This window comes from Lagopus leucura, unplaced genomic scaffold, assembly GCF_019238085.1.
Source record: "Lagopus leucura isolate 7727_CA_CO unplaced genomic scaffold, USGS_WTPT01 Super-Scaffold_100002, whole genome shotgun sequence".
Classification (NCBI taxonomy): Eukaryota; Metazoa; Chordata; class Aves; order Galliformes; family Phasianidae; genus Lagopus; species Lagopus leucura.
This window is the reverse complement of record NW_024962263.1, coordinates 37,198,050-37,218,188: the sequence shown is the minus strand read 5'-3', so window position 1 is coordinate 37,218,188 and position 20,139 is coordinate 37,198,050. Positions and strand designations below refer to the sequence as shown.

Here is a 20,139-nt window from a genome sequence, read left to right as displayed (position 1 = left end):
CGCCTCCCCGCGGCTCCGGCAGCTCGCGGCGGCGAGCTGCGGGTAGGGCCGGCCTGGAGGCGGGCTGCGCGACCGCGGCGCCGGGGGCGGTGTCCCCGCCCTGCTCCGCCCGCTGCCCCTCCCGCTCCCCCGGCCGTAGGAGCGGGCAGCCGCGCAGCGGGGCTGGCAGGCAGGGCGGTGGCAGCCGGGGTGAGGCGAGGGGCTGGTGCAAGAGTCGAGGACCCTCTGCTACTGGGGCCGGCGCGGAGCGGAACCCGCGGGAGGAGTGCGGGGCGGAGCGGAGCGCGGCCCCGCCGCTGCCTGGATGCCAGAGGCGCCTCGGGAGCCGGCGGCCGGCGGCACCCAGGAGGGCCCGGGAAAGGAGGAAGAGGCGGCAGAGGAGGAGGAGGAGGACTCCGGGCGCGGAGGGGAGGAAGCAGACAGCGCTGGCCATGGCCTCCAACTTTAACGATATAGTCAAGCAGGGCTACGTGAAAATTCGCAGCAGAAAGCTGGGGGTGAGTGAGCTCTCCTTCGCCGCTGGGGGCGAGGCACTGGGGGCGGCGGTGCCCCGGGTCGGGGCCGGCAACGCAGGGCGCGGCGACCTGCTGCTGCTCTCACCGCTGCTAGCGGCCGGACTTCGCTCCCATCCCCTCCGAGCTGGCGGGATGGGCTGCCACAGCATCTCGCGGCAAGCCGGGCGCTTCGAGGCGTCGCTCTCAGCCAGCGGCTCCGGGCTCACTGTCAGCGGGCGGCGGCGGGCGTCCCTTCGGCCCCGGGGCGCGCGGCACGGGCGTCCCTTCCCCGGCTGCCCCATTCTTTGTGGGGGCTTTGATGGAAAGAGGGCGGGAGGCCCCGGTAGGCTCTGGCAAAAACTTTGTACGGGGCTTCTGCCCCCGCCCTAGTGTTGTGGGAAGGGGCCGTCTTCAGTCAGGGCGGAGGGGAGCTGGAGGGATGGGGCTCGAGGAGCTGGGGTTGCACGGGGGCGAGTGGCTGCAGAAGAGACAGTTCTTGTGGTTGGGGCAGCTCGTGGCTGAGGGTGCTGGCCGCTGGTGCTCGCCGAGTCTGAGGGCAAGAACGTGTTATCATTGAGTGCCATGAACGCTTTTGCTGGTGGGATGCAGCGAGCCTTGGAAAAGCACAAAGTTGGAGTGCGGTGTATGCAGTGGGGCAGGGGTCAGGATCTTTGCAACTTCTGGTGTTCCTAGGACTTATCTGGTTGAGCGTTCTCCTGCTCTTTGGAGTGTCAGGAAAAAAAAGGAGGTTCAGGGAGCTGGTAGCTCCAAGGCCTCTGCTGCCTCAGGCAGCTGCTGGTGTTGCCAGCAGTCCCAAAAGACTAGGCTCCCTGCAGGCTGGGAATCAGACCTGGAGAAGAGCTGGGGTTTGCCCTGCTTTAAGTTCACCTTGTTGTACTGTTGCTGGGTGTGTGAGAAACCTGGGTCCCTACCTGATCTTCTCTGCAGCAAGGTGGGTTCCATCTCCTGCTTTCCCTGAAATGCAGTGGCCATGTGAAATCTGCCCCCTGCAAGTCACATACTGCAAGCTTATCACAGTGCTAATATTTATCTCCTCCTCCCTCCCCTCCTCTCCAGGGCTGCTGTGCTCTCCTTGTAGACATAGCATGCAGGAAGGTGGGAGACAAGCTGTAAACTGACCTTTGGAGCACTTTCTTGTCTTGGCAGGGGTGTTAATGCCAAAAGAGCAAGGAGGAGTTTGGTCTGAGTCTTTAATAGAGCTAAGTTCAAACGTTTGAGAGAAGGTGTAAATCCAAAGAGAATGAGTGCTGCCTTTAATGGTTTTGCAACCCAGGATTTGCTCCACAAATCAGAATTGGTCACTGGTTAATTGAAGAAACAATTCCTGAGCCTCAGATTGTTGCTGGCAGTCCTCTGCTTAACCTTTGCAGGTCAGTCTTGTTCCAGCTCAGTGCTGCTGGTGGGCAGTGCTATCAAAACATCCTGGTGCTATTAGTTGGAGACAGAGTCAATCTGCCTGATTTGCAAGTTTGTATTTGAAGGTAATTCAGAGCATCTGGGTGTGAAATGGTGTATGTGCACATCTCTATATATGCAGGTACTTTTATATACCTATGTGTATGATATATATGCAACAATTGTAGAGTTTACATTATGGTAATCTGCTGGCTTCTGAAAGTGAAACGGTGAAAGTGGTGATATTTCATTGTGGCACAGCTTAAAATAACTTGAAAGCACAAATATATATATATTTTTTTGGGGGAGGGGGTGGCAGGGGGCGTGGATGGGTAACTGCTTTTTTTTTTTTTTTGGAGTGGATATTGTTTACGGTCAGAAAGATTCTCATCCTTCTGCACCATGCAGGAGTGAAACAGTTCTTACAGCATCTATGGAGAATGTTCTGCTCATGATGAGGTGTGTGGGGGGTGACAATTTTGACCACACAGCCTCAGGCGGGTGGTAGCATAAGCTTAAGTATGATATATGAGGATGCATATCTGAATAAATCTATTAAATACAATGTAAAATAGAGAGTATTTTGTAGAAAATAGCATCGAAATTCAAATGAGATGTGATGGTTGAAAGGTATGAATATGTGAGTATATATCCATAGCTAATTGGATTCTGGTGACTGAATTTCTAAATTAATGCAGTTTTTATTCACCAAGTGAAACATTAAAGGTTTCTATTTTTTCCCTTATATCTGTCTCCTAATGCAGACCTTAATGAATTATAGTAGAGCTGCCATTTGTAAGAGAATGCAAGGGATACAAATGTTTGTTAACAAATGAATACTTTTTAACCTTAAAAAAATACTCAAAGGTGGGGAAGGAAGGGTGCTATGGGCTATGGAAGCTCAAGTGTAAGATCATTTTGAAATAGAATTCTATCTACGTGTAGAATTCTCAAGCTAGTTATGCTTAATTTTTACAGTCTGGAAATTATTGATTTTTTTTTTTTTTAAATTTATTTTTGGGGGAGATAATGGTTACATCTTATAAATATTTTGATGTCTCCTGAAATGTAGATTAGAACTAGGAGAGCTGAGGTGGCTAATGCCAATTGTAGTGCTAGATTTGGGCAATAAAACTAATGCTAACCTTCAGGCTGGCGGCCAGCTCATGATGGAAATTCTTCCAGTACAGCTTTTATTCCTTTCTTGTTCTGTGTCTGAGGGAGCCCTGGCTGAGAATCAAAGGGAAGATGCTTCAATGTAATGCAGTCTGTGAAGTTCCAGGTATCGTTGAATGACATAATAGTGGAAAGCAAAAGCAGGTAGCATATCGCATATCTTCTAAAGAACCTTGGGCTTGGGGTGAATTTTCAGATAGAATTTGATTTCCAAAGAATTTAGTTTTCAGAAGGCTTAGTTGTAAGGCTTCTTCTGTGTACCCTCCTTATTGATTTTGTACTTTGAGAAATAGAAACTCTTTGTGATTTTGTTTTTCTTACAAGGTACCACATTTACCTTTGCCTTATTACGGCTATACCTTGCACTGGGTGCTTGTTACCCTGGCTACCTCCTCCCCATGTGCACTCAGATTAGATTTATATTATGAGCAAATGTGTCCAGCCAAAGAGAATGGCAAACATCCATGCTGAACTGAGAAGTCGGGACTAGGAACTATTTAAGATAAACATTTTAATGCACTCCACTTCCTGAGAGTCTAATATTTTCAGGCAAACTCTGATGTTCTGGTATTTCTATGTTGCTTTTGATTTGGGGTTGGATCCTCAGCATGCCAAAATGGGGGAGCATTACCATCCCCTCTGTTGTTATTATGAGCTGCCATCTGCCTCTGCTGTTAGTGTCATGGCTCCTGCATGTTGTTAGGCTGGGAAGAATTATCTAGCCAGTTAGAGGAGGTATGTTGTCCTCTTACTTTGTTAAGCATGGGCTGTATATAAAGCATATCTATGGTGTCTTGACACTTTAAACTTGCATTGAAATCTATGTAGTAGCCTCTCTCGTATGTATACTAGCAATTCCTCTATGAAGATGTCAAACATCCTTGAAATTTGGAAGCTGTAGTCGGTAAGGAGAGCTGTAATTAAAACATCTTTTTAAGATCCAGTTTCTCTGTAGCCCAAATATGCCTTTCCTTTCAAAGCTCTGGCATTCCTGCACTGTTTGATATTTTGCTTTTCTCTAATACCACATAAAGGAAATACCTCATTCTTGCAGCCATTACATTTGACCTGTGCGACCCTCTTTTGAAATAAATTTGATTGTAATGTGGTGTGCTGTTCAGATCAGAATAGGTCATTTGTGTAGTGTGGAATAGGACTGTACTGCCTTTGTTCTTTTGGAGTCTTTCATAGTTGTGTTACATTAAAATTCATATGACACAATTTTGTACTGCACTGGCTGTGCTCATAGCTGAAACTTTCCTGTATCAGATTGGAATCCCTTTGTTGTCTCTTAATAAACTAAGCTGCAAGGATTTCATGCCTTGTTGAAGTGCTGCTTCTTAGAAGAAAAACAATTTGATGTCACATTAGGAAGTCCAATTAAAAATGAGCGTTGTGTCACTTCGATTGTTTTGTTATGACCCAAATCAACCTTCCAAGTCTCAATCTTTTTGTTTGTTTGTTTTTGTCTAATTTTTGGCAAGCTTGGACTGGAGAACAAAAGAATCCTGTTTAATGGAAATTTTCACTCAGTTGGTGAATAAATACTGGGGTTTATGTGTTTCTACGTACTGAGTAGAATTATTCCCTGATTGGTTCAACTTATACCCTAATTCTGCTATCCAAAGAGAAAATTGTACCTGCCAGTCAGTCTTGATTGAGTAATAAATAACAGGTTGCTGTTAGTCACCAAATGAAAAGTTTTACCGCATAAACCCTCTATTTCTAACCATGCTTTTAAATCATTATGAGCAGCTCTCTGGAGAGGAACAGAGTGTTTCTCCTCCTGCCCTTAACCCTGTTTTCAATCAATCAGTGCTAACAATGTTATGAATGTGAAGCTGTGATTGCTGCCGAGTTACTCTTGAAATAGTGCAGTTTACATGTTTTACAAAATCCTGACATTTAATTGTTGCTATGTGTATATTTAGGGTGAAGAAAGTGAAAAGATCTGCCAAATGTCCCAAGCCTGAAACTGTTGATTGACCACAGTGGCTTTGCAATGAGGTCCTGATGAATGCAGAGGGCAGAGCAGAGGGTTCTTATTCCTTGAGTTTCCATAGAACAAGAAACAAATAAATAGAAAAGCCCAAGTAAGCAGTGCAGCCTAGGATGGATGTCTTTTTCATATATTATTTTGTTGTATTTTCTACAGCAAATCTGCTCATACTTTCTGAAAATATTGAGAATGGCATTTCTAATTACATACTAACACGTGATCTGAAGTGTGCGTTACATCTCAGAGCATGAAAATAATTCAAATGAAACTTTAAAAACTTAATTCCTGTTTGTAATACATTATTTTAGTTTCAGTGAAGCTCCAGTCTGACATGATTTAGATGCCAGATTGCCTTCAAGTAAGAGAGTTCATTTTTCATGCTAGTTCTAGACAAGCTAAGGTAGAGAATTAAAAGGATTTTGCTGTAATCCATTAAGGACAGTAGTCACATTTACTACTTAATATTGAAAGTATCATTTTAAATACTAGTAATTAGTGCTTTCAGTACTTTTTTTTTTGTGCTACAGTTACATGAATGTTTTGCAGAATTAAATGGAAAATGTATGGATTTCCAATTAGGTTATTATGGAAAGAACAATCATTTTGAGCTTTGGAGCAGTTCTTATTGATTAAGCATATTATGCAGCAAATGGAAAGAACTGTGCTGCAGCCACTGTAAAGAAGAACAGAAGTCCGATTTTCACTAATCTCTGCATTTAAAGAAACTTGCGAGTCAGACTTGTATTAAGTGCTTCTGAGTTTGCTGTTTCCCAATTGCTTCCCTTGATGTGTTTTTTCGCTTAATTCTCAAGAGGTCTGGTAGCCAAGTATCTGTAAACTTTGTAATGGATGGTACCTATTTAAAGGGAGAAATAGTTTCTCTCTTGCAGGTAGCATGTTGCTTCCTTGTTATCAGTGGATTATAAATGCTTCTATTTTACCCTTGTATGTAATATCATTAGCCTCAGGGAGATTACACCTCAGCTGTATGAAGATTATGCCAAGAAGTGTTTGTAGACTTGACCTTCTTCTCTTGTCTATGTTGAGATGGCAACATTTTATTTGCATTTTGTCTCTCTTGTGGGATGATGGCCTTTTGGTTTCTCATTTAGCAGGCTGTCATTTTTGTTCTATGATAGACATTAAAGACCTGATCAAAGACCCTGAAGTCAATTTAAAGGAACCCATTAACTTCCATGGCTTTGGCTCAGAATCCAAGAGGGAACATTAGCCGGATGCATACAACACACTTTTTTTTGTTGTTGTTGTAAAATGCCCTTCAAATACTGCTCAAAGGAGTTGTCCTTTCACAAATCAGTTATTATGTAAGGATCGTTCTCTACGAATCCTTGAAATGCACAAGGAATTATTCATGTCATTCCCATAGTGACTTTTCTTTCTAGTTTTTTGAAATAATCTTGCTTCAAATCACTCATTCAGATTTTTGCAAGCAGTGCAAAATGCTTTATAGCGGTTGCCTGGCAACAACATATTCAGGCGACAGCATATGGGAACCAGTTGTTAGTTATACATTTATATATATAGCTGTACAGAGAGAATTCATTTCAGATAGGTACTAATGAGAAATTCTTATTAACAAAAAAAAAAAAGACATGCTATGGAATGCTCTTAGTTCATTTAAGGACAAATAAAGATTTTTGTGTCTATCTCCAAAGTTTGTCTTTTATTTTAGGTTATTTGAAAGATCTGGTAGTTTATCTGCTTTTCACAAATGTCATAATACTGTTAATATACTCATATGCAGTCAAAGCAAGCCATGTGAAATATTCTTCTTTTTTGAAGGTGAAGAATACTGTAATATGTATGGATACCAGTTGATATCCTTTTTGTCTTTAAGTTAATATGCTTAAAGCAAAACCTGGCTACTTTACTGCATAGTGTAGCCTTTGAAATCTGTTAGATTTAAAATAATAATTATAAATGCTGTGCTGCATTTTGCATATTTAATCTCTTCAATTTGCATTGCAGCTTTAGCATTCAGAAAGATATTGATGCTGTATTTTAGTTGACTGTTGTTTTGTTGAAAACTTTTTTTCAGATAAAATACATTGTTCAGCTCTAAACACTGAAATGTCTGCACTTAGGTCAAGCAAGGTAAAAGAGCACATAGTTTATTTGCTGTAGGACAAATTTTGCAAGCATAAAGACAAGTTGAGGGAAAGCAGTTGTATGTAACTTATCTTAACACTTTCAAATTGTGTAAATTCTTTTTGTGTATCAATGCTATTTTACTATTCAGAATGTATGCATCAAATTTGAGAAGGAAATTTGTACGTTTAGTGCCATTACTGATTTATAGAACTAAAAACCTGGTACAAATTGAGAGATTTCCAGACACTGAGATTTTCAGCTGGTCTGAGAATGGAATCTGCTGACTGCAGGAGTACTTTCACTGATTAGGGTAGGCAGAGTCTTGCTCAGAAAGCGAAGACCAGAACTGTGAAGATTTTACAGATGAATGCTAATTTTTGACTTTACTTAGAAAACACAGGAAAAAAAAAAAGAATGTAATCTGTGAAGTTCTAATGAAATATCCTTTTCAATGAACACCACCATTAAATCCATTTCCCATATTTTGCAGTCCTTCTACAGTTACACTGTGAAATGTCATTGCTGACCTACTGAGAGAGATTATAGGACCATGCAATTGGAGCCCCAAATGAATTACTGTTCACTGTAGGTGCGCATAAACTGGGATGATAATTAATGAAAGTGTGTAAATCTTTTAAAATATTGCCCTTTCTTCTCTCTCTTCAGCAGTCTTGCTGGTTCTTACTGCCCCTGAACTGACTGTCACCTGGACTGAACTTTGGAAAGGTGTGGTGTTGGCACAATATTGATTAGATCTGAAGAAATAGACTACAGACTTCTTTCTTATGCAAGAATGCCTTTTCAGCTTGTTTCTCCTACTTGTTAATTGCAAAAAAAGCTACTAGAGAAGTTTAATATCAGAAGCCTTTTACTGTGGTATAACCCAATAAGCACTTTTGAACAAGAAGCTTGCTTTAGTTTGAGTGCTTTCTGTTCTTAATCCTGCATTTTGGATGCTGTTCCTCTGAAGTCCTCTGCCCTCAGACCCAGTTGGTGCATTATTTTCACTCATGCAAAAATTTATTTTTCTAGCCTGAAGACAAGAATATATGCAGTTATACAAAATAATAATCAAAAAGGATTTTCTGAAGAAGTAGTCATAATTATTGCTTTTATCCTGGATCTAGAAAGAAGAGACAACATTAGTAGTTAATATTTAGGCATGTTTCTGATATATCTAATTTATTATCACTGTTCTTTTTTGTTCATTTGACTAGTTGTAGAGAATGAAATCTTAGATAAAATGCTTACTTGAAGTAATGAATGTCTCATTAGCTCAAATGTGATGAGAGAATATAAAAAAATGAAACATATGAGGCCTTACTAAGAATGTGGAGATTCTCCATTTTAACTTGATATATTAAGTTATTAATTTCTAGTTTAGTATGACAATAATAAAGTACTTTGACATGACACTGTCTTGCTGATAGAAGTAATTTTTGTTGATGCAGTAGGAATATCAGTACTTCTTACGATAATTGTTTTTCCTTTTGAAACTCTTAAGCTCTTTCTGCTCATCAGAACATCCTCAGCAGGATGTTCTACCCAGAGCAGAAAAGAACTGTGTTTCTGACACAATAAAAACAATCTATAGCTATTCAGTGCACAGTCCTTTCAGTTGCTAAACACATTCAGATCTCTCGAGTTCTGTATCAGGCAGCGAAGGTCCTCAGCTTCTCATAGGACATAATCCTTAATGGAGTGTAAATTTTGCCATTATGCAAGGTGGAAAATGATATCAGTCATATTGTGTACTTTTATGTTAGTGATTCTTGCTTTTGAGTTATGTGGAGTTAACTCGTTGTCTGAGGGAGATTGTGACTTCACCTGGGATGACTTAAGTTTCGTGTCTGAGAAAAAATTTCTTTACTCCTGAGTATCAAACAGGTATTTGATGCTTGGTATTATTACTCTCAGAGTGTTACATACTGCTACTGATAACCCTGCAATGGCTGAGAGTTATGGAGATACACATGCAAAAAGAAATCTTTTCCAGGTGAGCTGCTTTTTGCCTTTCAGGTGAAAAGCATTTTTTTGTGAATATATGCGTATACATAAAGAACAACAATATTCTAGCAATATAGTTAGAAAGGTAATTTTTCACAATTGTAACAAAAAGCATAGTAAAACAAAGTGTATTTTTTTCCGTTGTCTTTGTATCTTAAATTACCGTAGGGTTTTTTGAACTCTTTGCATTGTTAATTAAATAATCTCTTTCTAGAAAATGGAGATCTTTGTGTTTACACATTGCACTGTATGTGAGAAGAGTTAAATTTTAGTCTTTTTCAGAGATATAATTTGTAACCTCGAGCACTTTGCTTCATTCCAGACTTATTCTCTATTGTACTAAGCCCAGTGTATACCACATACATTACATCTAAAGCTGAATTAAGGCTCCTGATACTGCCATCAGAGTGAAGAATCCTGTTTGATTAAATGGGAAACAAGCTTTCTGTGCCTACAGTTTTCTACCTGTAAAAGTAGTATAACCTTTTCTTCCATTACTTCTTAATTTTGTCTGTTTAAACTGTAAACTTCTGGTAGATATCTTATTTTATATGTAGATTGGCTAGCATTGAGCATGGTGAACACAGCACAAAACATGGTGAAAAACACAGCACAGAAAACATGAGAGTAATTTAGAATTTGTCTTTGATAGTTTGAGTCACAATGATAGAATGGTTGAGATTGGAAAGGACTGCTGGAGGTTGTCTGGTCCAGTTCTCTGCTCAAGCAGAGGCAACGTTTGTTTTGAAGTAGAGTGAAGACCATTACTTTCAGTTTGAAAATATATTTCACTGAGTTCTATAAAACATCTCTTTTTAGAGTCAGGATTTGTTCAAATGGCTGAGGATTTGTTGTCTTTCATTATACATGAAGTAATATTTCTTTTCTTCCTCAAATTTTATTGATACGAATAATTGCTTGTCAATTTTCATCTGAGAAGCAGATGTCAATGCCAGAAAGGCAGGGAGATCTGACGCTATTAACTTGGATGAGACTGTTGTATCTCCCACCTTATATGATGCACAGTTTCAGCACAAAATCTGAAGTCTTGAATGATCTCACTTCTAAAAGTAATTTATTAAAAGCAATTTCAGTATCACTGAAAATGCTAAAGGTACAATTATTCACATCTTATCTGTCAGAACAATTCTGAAATCTAAATTTAGTCCATGAGGCAATTTAATAACTGCTAAGGTTACTGATGTGCATTTGCAGATGTAAATGTCTGGTTTCAGACTTGCATAAATGCGCAGTATTTGTCAAACTGCACAATATCATTAAAAAATGGAGCTAGTGGTGTTCCTAAGGAAACTTTTTTTTCTCTGGAGAAGTGATCAGCCATCAAAGACATGGGGATTTTCTTATCTCCAGATCTTATGAGTTGCATATTCTTCCACAAAACAAGTTGAAAACGTTTTACCTTCCAGGCTCATGTAAATATTACTAGGTTGTACATTTCGCCCCTAAACGTCTTGGAGTTTGCCATCTCTACAAGTAGACACAATAGGTATATCCCACGAACTGTATAAAGTCTTACAGACCCATCTCTATGAAACAGTAGAAATACATACTCTCTATGTGAAAGTGCTCATACATTGTCTCTTAAGGAAATCTATCTATGCAGTTTGTGTAATTAAAAAAAAAAAACAACAAAATTGTTTAATGAAAATAAATATACAAGATATTTAAAAAAAAAACAACACAGAAATGGTATCTAAACTATTGTTTGTTCAAGGTAATGATGCCAACGTGAGCCCTTTCAAAAGAAGCATTGTAAACAGCAAGTATTGTCAGGGCAGTGGCTTCTTTTTAACCAAAGAGTCTTTTGAAATCAGTGTGAGATTTGTGTTCACTTTAGCCAGGTCTCAGCTCAAAGGAGAAGGTTTTAAAGGTACTAGATACCTACCCTAACATATTGGTTGAGTATACCCTCAAACTCATGCTGTGTCAACGCACTTAGATAGTAAAATGTTTAATGAAACCCAACTCTTCATCTTATTACTTTTTTTTCCAATAATTAAATAATCATATTTATTTATTTTAAGTAATGAAAATTCTGATGTAGACCCATCCCAAGGTAGAGTAAAAGGAAAGAAAATGTTAAAAATAGGCAAAAAGAATCCCTGTTTTTTACTGTAATGCAGATATGTAGTTGAACTAGACCAGCTGTTTCTGGCATATATAATTGTTTTATTAAATCTTGCTATTCTGTGTAAGTACACTTTTAATTGCTTCTGACAAGTGGCAAGATCTGACATTTTTGCGTTAAAGGCTGTGCAACAGGCAAAAATGTTTATCAGCAGTAAATCTCCATTTACATCTAAAACTTAGCTAGCTAATGTGAATTATTGAAAGTGAGATCTACAAAACACTGAGATCTTCACATATTGGAACAGAATTTCTGATAGCAGCTACTGCTGATAGTGGTGTGAGATGTATAAGAAATATACATATCTATCAATATATAGTAGGAGGTATAAAGGGCAATACCAAGCAAACTAACTGATTTATTCTGTTGTCTATGTGGAAAATTAAGAATGGAATTGTTTTTATGTTTTCAGAGTTCCTAATGAATCCTAAGATTCTGTAATTCTTGAAGACAGTGTAATACTTAAAGACTTAATTTTGGTAATAAAAGACACTGCATGGTACAGGACTTGCCCAAGACCCAGAAGACAAGCAAGATATTGTTAGATCATTGCTATTTTAGAAGATTTAGGTTACTGCAAGAATTGACTTGAATGAGTGTGAAGGATCATTAGAGGTGACTATTTTCAAGCACTTCTTTGAGATGAAAACAATACTTAGAAATTGTGAAAGAGAGAACATAGATAATGATAACAGCTGGCAGTGGAGAGTATTGGTAACACTATATTGGATTTGGATGTCTGAGATACAATCAAGGCTGAAGCCGCAAAATGAGAAACTGGAATAGTTAGATGAGGTGTACAGGCAGTGAGAAGAAAGCTTACAGTAGCAAGACTCGTGGTGCACTTATTTGAGGAATGAATGTTAGTCTAGCAGCTTTCACTTAGTGTTTGGATGTATTGCTTAGGGGTTATTTTGGACTGGAGAAGAATATGTATGTATTGACTCTGTATCTATTTTCTAGACTTCAAAATATTTTTGTAAATGCTATTTTCACACAAACCTATCAAAATGAAATTTATGACCTTAGTGAACCCAGAGGCTAGATACATTTCAAAATCTTTCTAGAAATGTATTTTCTAGAACTTATGATGTCAGGAACAATTTTTTCTTTCTTTTTTGACAAAATGCTTGTTTCTAGAATTCTAGTATTCTAAGGCTTATGTTAATATATCCTCTGAAAAAAATTATTCCAGGTGACTATCTCCTCCCCTGCAATCTGAACAAAATTGAGTTTAAAACTGTAGTGAGATGATTATGCCTGTTCTTCAAAATTATTCTCCTTTCTCCCTGCCTTTCCACTTTTGTCTATCTGAAACATTTCTTAGATCAGTCTGTGAGTAAATAATTGATTTTCTGATAGCAAAACTTGCATTTTTCTTTAGTCTGCAAATTACTGAAGTGTAAATACCTGTTCTTATTTAAACAAACACTCTTCTCAATATACATAATTGATTTACTTGTGCTAATTAAAAAAGACTTTAACTAATGGGCTAAACATCTATTTTGTCAGTAGAAAGGCATACGAAGAAATACAGCCTCTCCCAGGATGTCAGGATTTTCAGTCCAGGAGAACATAAAAAGTTGTAAATGATACTGATTTGCATTGACATGAGCTAACCCACAGCTGCACTCTCTCTGATGCTCACGGCTGAGTTGAATGTACAGTAGATAAAACGGAGTTAAAATAAAAGATTTGAAATGGGAAAATGTTCATTTCTACTCTTTATAGCTCTCCAAAGTTAACTTCAAAGCAAAACTGCTCCCTGCATGGCTCTTAAGATGATCACAACTGCTAGTGAAAATGGAAGAAGCTAAACAAGCAGTACTTGATTACTAAGAGTACTTTAATTTTTGTTTACAAGTAGAGTCTGTTCAATAAATCAGACTTGCAGTGAAATTGCATACGAATACAGAAGAAATGTGTTTGTGGTAAAAGGGCCAAATTTGCCCTTGGCTGTGCAAGTAGCTCTGAAAATTTTGTGAATTGTACACACCAGCCACGAAGCTCACCATGAATGTGAAAATTTTGGTCAAGTTTTATTCAGTCCTTTGTTTCAACCGTTTCATAAAGTAGAGTTCTATCAACCCCCAAAAATGGCATAAAAAATTAAGCTGAAAATTATGTTCCTCATTTTTAATGTATTCTTTTGAGATAGGTAGATTAATATGTTTAAGAAAGTGTTAGTAAATAAGATTTAATCTTTTTCATAGAATTGTTGAGGTTGGAAAAGACCCCCTAATCATCTAGTCCAACTGTCTGTGTACCACCAGTATTGCTTACTAAGCCATGTTTCTAAGTACTACATCCACCCTTTCCTTTAACACTTACTGAGATGATTACTCTGCATCTTCTTTAGGTACCATTTTCCAATGCCTCACCACTCTTTCTGGGAAGAAATTTTTCCAAATGTCCAATCTGAACCTCTCCTGGCACAACTTGAGGCCATTTCTTCTTGTGCTATCGCTAATTACCTGGGAAAAGTAGTCTCCTCTGAGCCTTTTCTTCTTCAGACTGACCAATCTCAATTTTCTCTGCCACTCCTCATAAGACTTGTGCTCCAGACTCTTCATCAGCTTTGTTGCCATTCTTTGCACACGCTCCAGGACTTCAATGGCTTTCTTGTAGGAAGGGGCTTAAAACTGAACACAATAGTTGAGTACAGGTGGATGATTCACCTCCCTGGTCCAGTTAATTGTACTATTTCTGATAAAAGGCAGGTGCTGTTGGCCTTCTTGGATACCTGGGCACACTACAACTTCATGTTCATCTGAGCTTTGATGCAGATCTTTTTCTTCCACACAGCTTTCTGGCCACTCTGCCTGTTGCATTTCATGAGATTGTCATGACAGAAGTGCAGAACCTGTGGAACTTCATCCCATTTACATCAGCCCATCAATCCAATCTGTCCAGGTCCCCATATAGGGCTTTCCTACTGTCAGGCAGACTGATGCTTCTTCCCAGATTGGTACCATCTGCAAACTTGTTGAGGGTGCACTCAATTCTCAAAATCATCAGTAAAGATGTTAAGAAAGATAGGCCCCAATACCAATGCCTGGGGAATATCACTCAAATCAGAATCAGGAGCATTAAAAAACTTAACTTCCAAAATGTAAAGATGAAATTCTTGTGTGATATTTTATTCTCTGGACCAGATGCCTTAAGTATAGGCTGTTAATCCCTATGCCCTAGTTACAGCAATTAAGATTCATGAAATATAAATTTTGTTTCATATGCATCTTGGTTTCTTCTTTCTTCTGTTTCAGAATTAGTCTGAAATATTAATGATTGCATTAAATACCATCTATTATATGAACTGCTGTAAATATTACATTCTAGTTGTCTTCAGATGCAATGAATGGCATTTTCTAACACTTAGACTTGAATGTGTATTCTTGTGGTAAAGAAATCTGACTATAATATAGTTTCTTGTAGGCCTGCCTCCGCCTGCAGTCAGTAAAAATTCTGAAGGTTTTCAGCTCTTTGGAACGCTGCAGTGCTGAACTTTTCATGATTTGTCATGCAACAATGTGCTGAGGAGACTGGAAATGCCAAATAAAGTTGTGTTTGTGGTCCCTGCCTTAAGGAGCATGCACTCCTGAAACATTGAAGTTCTCCTCAAAAACAAAATCTCATAGACATCATTTTTTTCACTGAAATATTCATCTCCCTTTAAATTTACCAGCCATTTCTGCCTATTTGTATCTATGTAAACATATTTCCAAAAGTTTGATCATAATAGTTCCCTTCTGTCATTTGGTGAATAGTCAAGTCACTATCAGAGCACTCGCATTGTATGATTTTGTTGGAATTGGGGAAGACATTTGTAGGGCATGAGGATACAAACAGTTGGAAAAACAGTTTGATTTAGACATTTGAAAACTGAAAGCAGTAAAAGTACTGTTTGTACAGCAACAGGTATAGTGATGTGTGGAATGCACTTCTCTTATGTAAACACAAAAGCTCCCAAATGAAAAATTCACAGCTTTGGAGAGCTTTTTTTCCTGTTCTAAGGCAAAAAGCATATGCCATAGTAAAACAGTTACATCTACTTTAATGGGGCTGGGGAAGAGGCACTTAGCTGTTCTTCTGCAAGAGGAATGAGTTAATAAACTCGACGTGCAATCTGTCTCTGCTGTAGCTCTTGGCACACAGCAGCCCTAATTGGTTGAAGCTATTGGGGCCTTAATTGCTGATTTTGCAGTACTGCCATGTTTACTGATAAGGTTTAATGCAAGCTAAAATTTGTTAACTAGAAAGAAACAGTCACACTCGTACCAAGAGTGTGAGGACAAACAGCAGACTTTGCTGTAGTAACAAATGACGATGAAGTATTGCAGCATGTGGTGGTGTTAGATTTCCTGTTTCAGGCTATTGAAATTGAGCAGGAGAGCAGCAAAATGCTCCTGAGTTAGGCATTGTAAGGCTATTACTGAAATAAGTCTGTGGTGGGAGTGCTAGCTGGATGCTTACTTCACTGATTCACGTGAATTTCAAATATTTTTTTTTCTTCTGAAGGAGAGGGCAGATGCAACTGTTAGGTTTGCATAGAGCCAGGAGATCTGCGATCTGGGGTGTGTAAATGGAGAAACTCCAGTTATGTCTGTCAGCCTAGAATAATCTACATCAATAGTTTCATCTTTCTGATACCTTAATTCTGACTTAATGTCAACATTTATTTACTAAGCTGTGGTTTCATCCAGGTTTCTGAATATAACAAAAGCTGTCTGCTAAATAGATAGAGGACTTTTGAATTAAAAATTTAAAAGCTTTGTCCTTGAAATGAGATATCTTGTTTATTTTTAATGCAGTATTATTTAATGCAGTAGACTTTTAAGCTAATAATCCACTATTCCTGAACTACAAGTTAAAATAATTTCTATTTGTATTTGAATTTTATATAATACTAATAAAAATACCCAGAAGGTAAAAAGAAAAATAAATGTGTTTTGTACTTATCATAATACTCTGAAATTTTGAGTTTTCTTGTATTGAGCTTGGAACAGAGGGACTGTAAGGTGCTAAATGGGTGAAAAGGAGGTGCTGGTGTGAATTCCACTTGAGGTTGTTTTTTTTTTTTCTTCACTTTTGAAAAATACATGGCCCTGTATTCAAAGAGATTTTTTTTATTTGCACGTGATTAAGATCTATTTTCTTTTCTTAGTGAACTGTATCTTGAGTGAATTCTGTAAACCATATATATCATCTTACAGGTCATAAGATGTATATTAATCAACATAACAATGTGTACAGAAGAAAAGATAGTTGAAGAACACAATGGCAGTGGTTTAATACAATATTTATTAATGCTCAGAAGATAAGAAACGAGGGATGTTCATCAAACATAATAAGACAACTAGGAATAAATATATTATTTTTTTCTGTGGTTTAAATTGAAATTATGCCCAACTCTGCCTGCAGGCTTGGAATCCATGTCAAACATATTAACATAATAGATGTGTCTATTTCAATTAATTGCTTATACCGATTGTAGATTTTCTATACTCTTTGAAAAATGTTGGTTCATACAATATATTCCATTATGTTTATTATTTACATATTTATCTCTGTATGGGCCTAAGATGGTAAAAATATAGGTATAAAAATGGACAGATTTTAATTTTCTTGTAATATACACAAGTGATGGATTTTGAATTTCTTCAACTTCTTGTATCCTTTGCAGTAGCCCATAATGCTGAGTAGTTCAGCCTTGAAAGATTGACAAAGAATAAAATAAGATAGTCATCAACAAAACTATTGTCCACAGATAAATGCACACCAAACTGAAGTCAGGATTGGCTGAATCTCTCAGTGCTTTTAAAAAATCTCTGAAGTTCACTAGTCCAGCTGACAAGAATGGATTTCGTCTTGCCAAACTATTCAGCAAACTCTTGTGGTTATCTGCAGAACATATCATTGTTTTTTTCATTAAACATGTATGATTCAGGACCTATTATCACCTATTATTCTATTACCCACAGATGCAGATAAATATACCTGGATTTTAGTAGAATTTGAATAGTATGATACTTTCAAGAAGCTCTAAAGATGCAAGTGGCATTCTGAAACTGCACTGGCAAGACCACAGATCTGTGGTCTCTTTAACGCTTTGTGTGCCTTATTGTGGGCTTAAAAACAAAACAAAACAAAAAGTTATTTTAATTCCCGTTGCTGAGAAACATCAAAGTGCATGTTCTCTATTAGCATAGAAAATGGTTGTTAGTCAAATAGCAGTGGCAGCAAAATTATGAACTTCCTGCAGCCTTTTCCTTTCAATTATTGATGTGTGAAGAGGAGGAAAAACGATCTTAAAAACTGGAAACAAACTACCATGTATTTGATCTGGGCAACACCGCTGCAGAAATATTAACTCTAGTATGTCATGTCCTAACTATTTGAACTGGATGTGCATACTCACCGTATGCTTATATTTTAAATTTAATATTCTACCAGTAATTTTTTGGTGGAATTATTTCTGTGTGAATTTCATACAGTGGATCACATCTACAGTGACTGTGCTATAAATGATCATTAAGTTTATTTAATCTCCTATTCCAATTCTTCTGACAGCTTCTTCCACTTGTATTTTAGGCAATTGTATTTTAAGTGATGTGGAATTAAAATTCCGTAAGTTGAGAATAACACTTCAGAAGCATAAAGCATTCTTTTTATTTTCACATAAGTATATATTATCTAGATACGGTATTTTTACTACCTGCCATTGTGCTACCATACTGAAATTGCCTGTCTAAGAAAAAGTGAGATATTAATTCCTATCTTATTTCTCACTAGCTAATCAATGTTCTGAAATAGACAATTTGTATTCTAACATGCATTAAACATTGTGGAATAATGCATGGTATTTACTGCTTTCTGTTATATTCTCTTTTAGACAGAGTATTATTGGAAGCTTTGTGATGTAGTAACCTTAAGAACATGGCTGAGAAGCCCACTTTGTTTAAATAAATGAATCTGAAGATATAAAAGATTCAAAGTATAACTGTCTGTTATTAAACTGAAATTGTGCAGAACTGCTGTTCAGCTTATCAGGATTAACCAGTTGCAAAATAATTACTTTTTCCAGTAATGACATAGCCCTTATAAAGACATACTTTTTCCTACTCAAAAAAAAAAAAAAAAAAAAAAAGAAAAAAAAAGAAAAAAAAAGAAAAAAGAATTAATTTGCTATTATGCCTTTCTTTTCTTTAATCAATGGATGGCTCTACCAAACTCATAGCATGTTGTTGTCATGGTGACTACATTTGATTGAGGACGCTTGGGGTGATTTGAATAGGTAGTTGAGGTGTTTGCAGTTGGATGAAGCTCTTCATAGTTGGTTTTTTTGTTGTTGTTGTTGTAAATTGGAAGAAAGAGCATGGATAATGTGTCTAATGTAGATATTTATGTATTGCATGTAAGTTTTGCATTCATATGTGATTAACTATAGTCACTAGGTCAGATCATTCTGATTTTGAGTATGTTCACAGAGAAATATATTTGATTATAAATAATTTCCTTCTTTAAAAAGGAATTTATTTATTTTCTTTATCTTTATTATTAAACATAATAAAATGAATATATTTAGGAAGGAAAAGAAAGTTAACAGAAATAGATGCGTGAAAATGTCCGTTCCTCAGTTTCTTCTAAAATATTTCTTTTGTGTGGTTATGTAGTGTGTTCTCTATTATTTGTTCCTGACGTTTGCTAAAGGCAAACAGAAACAATGACAACTCATGTTCATTTCTATCATATACATCTAATGTGATGTTAGCTAATGAAATTGGATGCTGCTAACAAACTAGACTATGTATTTTGGTTGGTCATTTTCTAAAGAATGTGTTGTAACTTCATATTGCTATGTGATGATTTAGTTTTCTTTAAAGAAGAGGTCTTTGAAATTAATGTAACATACAAATGTGATTATAGATTTGCTGCAGAAATGTTGCAGCACAGTGGTTTAAGTTTGAAGTCTTTGGGTGTAAGTGGTGTTTATTTTCTTGTAGCTGCAGTGTTAATAATTTTATTGTTGTGACTGGAAATAATTGAACTGTGAAATTTCAGATACTTCACCAGTCACATTTGAAAACATGGCTAAATGTGTGTTGTCAGTTCTTGTTTTCAAAAAAAGTAAAGCAAGCCTAGGATCATACAGATCAATGATTCTAATCATATGTGGCCAAGATAGACACAAGACAAAAGTAATAGGGAAGATGGTTTCATGATTTAGTTTGATGTTTTGGTGTGCTCTTTACTACCTAAACTAAGGCAATTCAACAGACATCTGCGATGAATAATAGAAAATGAGCAGCTACATTTTGTGTTTTACTCTCAAATTCTCTGAATCTTTTCTGGCATAAGCATCTGCTGTCAGTGCTGTCGAGTCAGCAGCTTGTTTCAATTCAAGTGTTCTAAACTCTGAAAATTACTATTCTGCTTTTATTTGCCCCACAAAAGCAACTTCTGCCAGCATGCTATCCTTTTGTTTTACTTCTGATCTTCACCCTCTTCTATGATGACTACTTAGGGTTGTGTCTTCAAATATTTAGTTCTGTCCAAGGTCACATAACCCTGGACTTCCAAAGCTTTAGTGGCAGCTGGGAAATTTCATTTGGCAATGTGACTATTTTCCTTGGGGCTCAAGGAATGCCAGCTCTCTGTTTAAGCTTTGCTCTTTCCTAGTGTCTTCTCCACTGGAGACCTAGAAAGCCATAGCTGTTTAAGACTGTGCTTCTTTTTGTTTCATTTCTAAACAGCAATACAACTGCCTGTTTGTCAGTGTTGTAAAT

General features: G+C 37.5%; 1 protein-coding gene across 1 annotated transcript in view; it reads left to right on the top strand.

Annotated features, from left to right (window-relative positions):
- The first annotated feature begins 431 nt into the window (after positions 1-431).
- DOK6 (docking protein 6) overlaps positions 432-20,139 on the top strand; it is a 233,876-nt gene continuing 214,168 nt past the window's right edge. Inside the window, exon 1 of the mRNA XM_042869705.1 lies at positions 432-497. Coding sequence (XP_042725639.1) covers positions 432-497 — 66 coding nt within the window. The remainder of the gene's footprint in view (positions 498-20,139) is intronic.